Source organism: Benincasa hispida, chromosome 7, assembly GCF_009727055.1.
Source record: "Benincasa hispida cultivar B227 chromosome 7, ASM972705v1, whole genome shotgun sequence".
In the NCBI taxonomy this organism is placed as follows: domain Eukaryota; kingdom Viridiplantae; phylum Streptophyta; class Magnoliopsida; order Cucurbitales; family Cucurbitaceae; genus Benincasa; species Benincasa hispida.
In genome coordinates, this window is record NC_052355.1 from 8198231 (window position 1) to 8201060 (window position 2830).

Consider the following 2830-nt stretch of genomic DNA (forward strand, 5'->3'; position numbering starts at 1 on the left):
TATATATTTGGCTTTTTAGGGTTTTTTTCCCGGTTCCCTCCGACTATTTCAGCCGCCTCGTTTTAGGGTTTTATACAAACACATTCCTTCAATTGCAGCCGATTACTATCCCTTCTTCCAACTCTTTCTTTATCCTTTCACAGTCGCCGCTTCCCTCCGTCGCCGCCCTACTACGGTAACACCTTCCCCTTCGTACTTTTCATTCTGTAAATTCTCTGCTTCTTCCTCTTATTCTTATCATTTTTCTTTGTTCTTCACTATTGTAGCCAAATCAAAATTTCCATCACGCAGTCGACTTATGTTTTAGTTTTGTTGCAAATAACTGGTGGGTTTTCGAGTTTTGTTGTTTCTCACATCTTTAAGAAATTGTTTGAAGTATATATACTTCATTCCTTGGATTGAAATGCTAGATCTGTCGTGTTTCTATCACTCTCGTTCATACTAGTTTTACCTCTCGTGCATTGGTATGAATAAGATAGATCTGAACTTTTTAGCCCCATCTCATATGTGAAAAGTTTGAACCCCTTGTTGTTAGTTAACTCCTTTCTCATTCAAGCTGTGAAGAAATGTTGTTGGGATTAAGATAAGCCATGGAAGAAAGTTGTGATATATGCATTTGTATACACTTTATTCTCTGGTTGTGAATATGCTTACTACTGACAGAAGGTGTTTTCTCCAGTTTGTAGTACAGTTAACTTGTACCACTTTTTACTTGCACACTTAACATGTTTATCGAGAGGATGTTGAGCACTTGGGGATGTCAATTTTCCTTCAGAAGACTCATGTCCTTACTGAGGTGTGGGGAGTTTTCGTTTTGTAGACAGACGGATACTAATATTTTCAACTGAGCTTGACCCCTGTTTTTCTTTTTCCTTTTTTTTTTTTGTATTGGAAGCCCTGCTTTCAAAATTATATTATGTGATCATTGATATATTGATCTCTTACTAGTGAATTGAATGATTAGAAGTAAAGTCTTATTTATCTAATTTTTGAGTTTTGATTTATTACTTTTGTGGAAAAGCTTAATTACTAATGGAATTCATAGAAATTTGTGGAAATTTATCTTGGGTGTTTCTTTCTCTGTGTTTTCTTTTCACCAAATTTTCAATCAGGAATGGGGTTATTTGGTTTTGGTAAAACGTGTTGATTGGTGATAGTCTGTCTTATTGATTTTCCTTGCCTTTATAACTTCTCTCTGGAAAAATGTATTTGGCTTCTGTTTCGCAACTCTTTTGCTCCAACCCGCCTCTTATGACTCCAATATCAAGAGACATTTGAAAAATAGTCTTTGATCCTTCATATCATCTGGTTTTTGGGGATTTCTCTCTGGCCTGGTTTGAGAGATGGGAGAATGACGAATCTTTTATTGGAAGTGGTCCTTTTCTTATTGTGCTTCTCATTTTTATCACCTTTACAGTTTACTGCTGCTCTCAATTACAGTTGAACTTTATGGGGTCTTGGAATACGTGATGTTACCTGTGTTTTGGGGTGAAAATTGTGGCCTTTGATTTAAGACTAGATACAGGACATTATGGAGTAACATTGATTGTAGAGAGACCTTCTAATTTGAACAAGGGAGAATGAAAATGATTAGGTATCCGGATACACATTACATGTTTTATCCAACTAGTGTTCACTTATTCATTATTATGATATTCTTCAGGAACTATGGCTGTTGAAGTTGATGTGGTAAACCAGGAACTGACCCAGCCTCATCATGATGTGAAGCTGTTCAATCGGTGGACCTTTGATGATGTCCAGGTGAATGACATCTCTCTGGTTGATTACATTGGGGTTGCACCTGCCAAGCATGCGACCTATGTTCCCCACACCGCCGGGAGGTACTCTGTCAAGCGCTTTCGAAAAGCTCAGTGCCCAATTGTGGAGAGGCTCACAAATTCACTGATGATGCACGGCCGAAACAATGGGAAGAAACTCATGGCTGTCAGGATCATTAAGCATGCAATGGAGATTATTCATCTTCTAACTGATCTCAACCCAATTCAAGTCATCGTCGATGCCGTTGTCAACAGTGGACCACGTGAAGATGCTACTCGAATTGGTTCAGCTGGTGTTGTTAGGCGTCAAGCTGTGGATATATCCCCACTGCGACGTGTTAACCAAGCAATCTATCTTCTTACGACTGGTGCTCGTGAGGCTGCTTTCAGAAACATCAAAACAATTGCAGAATGCTTGGCTGATGAACTTATTAATGCAGCGAAGGGTTCGTCCAACAGTTACGCAATCAAGAAAAAGGATGAGATCGAGAGAGTTGCGAAGGCAAATCGTTGAGAGGTTATTTGTCAGGGTTCGTTTCATGTGGTACGGCAAGAGTTTTCTGTTATTTTTCTTGTCTGGCTACATTCTTTTAATGAACGCCATAGTTTAATCTACCGGTTTGAATTCCTTATGGGGACAATTCATATCTATTAGTTGACTTTAAACTTTTTGTCCTTTCATTAAACCAAGCAGATGGACGTGTTTCTTAAATTTAAGGTGGTTTTCCAGAACTTTTGCTAAAATGTATGATTTTGGTACTTGTCGTTATGGGTGTTTTTTTTCTTTTTAATAGTTTTATTTCTTGTGGTCAATGATATATTGTGAAATACACTTAATTCTGATAAAATTATCGTATATACTTGAATAATTAGAGGATAATACATACGATGTATGTGATAGCATAATCCTTTACCTAGCTTGATTCAAAATGTTTTTTTTTTTCAAATACTATATGTGGTGAAGGTTTGAATCTTTGATTTCGGAGTTGATGTTTATATATTTGATGACTTCAACCCATAAAACGTTCTAAAATATCAAATATGTTAGGGTT

The 2830-nt window shown here is 37.1% G+C and overlaps 1 protein-coding gene across 2 annotated transcripts; it reads left to right on the plus strand.

Annotated features, from left to right (window-relative positions):
- The first annotated feature begins 19 nt into the window (after nucleotides 1–19).
- On the plus strand, nucleotides 20–2547 carry LOC120081906 (40S ribosomal protein S5-like). 2 transcript variants are annotated; one of them, XM_039037085.1, is made up of 3 exons: nucleotides 21–175; nucleotides 267–325; nucleotides 1664–2547. In XM_039037085.1, exon 3 carries the CDS (start codon nucleotides 1669–1671, stop codon nucleotides 2290–2292), a length of 624 nt encoding a protein of 207 aa, XP_038893013.1. In that variant the 5' UTR covers nucleotides 21–175; nucleotides 267–325; nucleotides 1664–1668; the 3' UTR covers nucleotides 2293–2547. The 2 variants fall into 2 exon arrangements, with proteins under 2 accessions (XP_038893011.1, XP_038893013.1); XM_039037083.1 differs by lacking the exon at nucleotides 267–325 and having other exon boundaries at nucleotides 20–175.
- Nucleotides 2548–2830: the final 283 nt, after the last annotated feature.

What these genes read in the sequence shown, in the direction of transcription:
- LOC120081906 (XM_039037083.1), top strand. Translation starts at nt 1,669, where the DNA reads ATGGCTGTTGAAGTTGATGTGGTAAACCAGGAACTGACCCAGCCTCAT.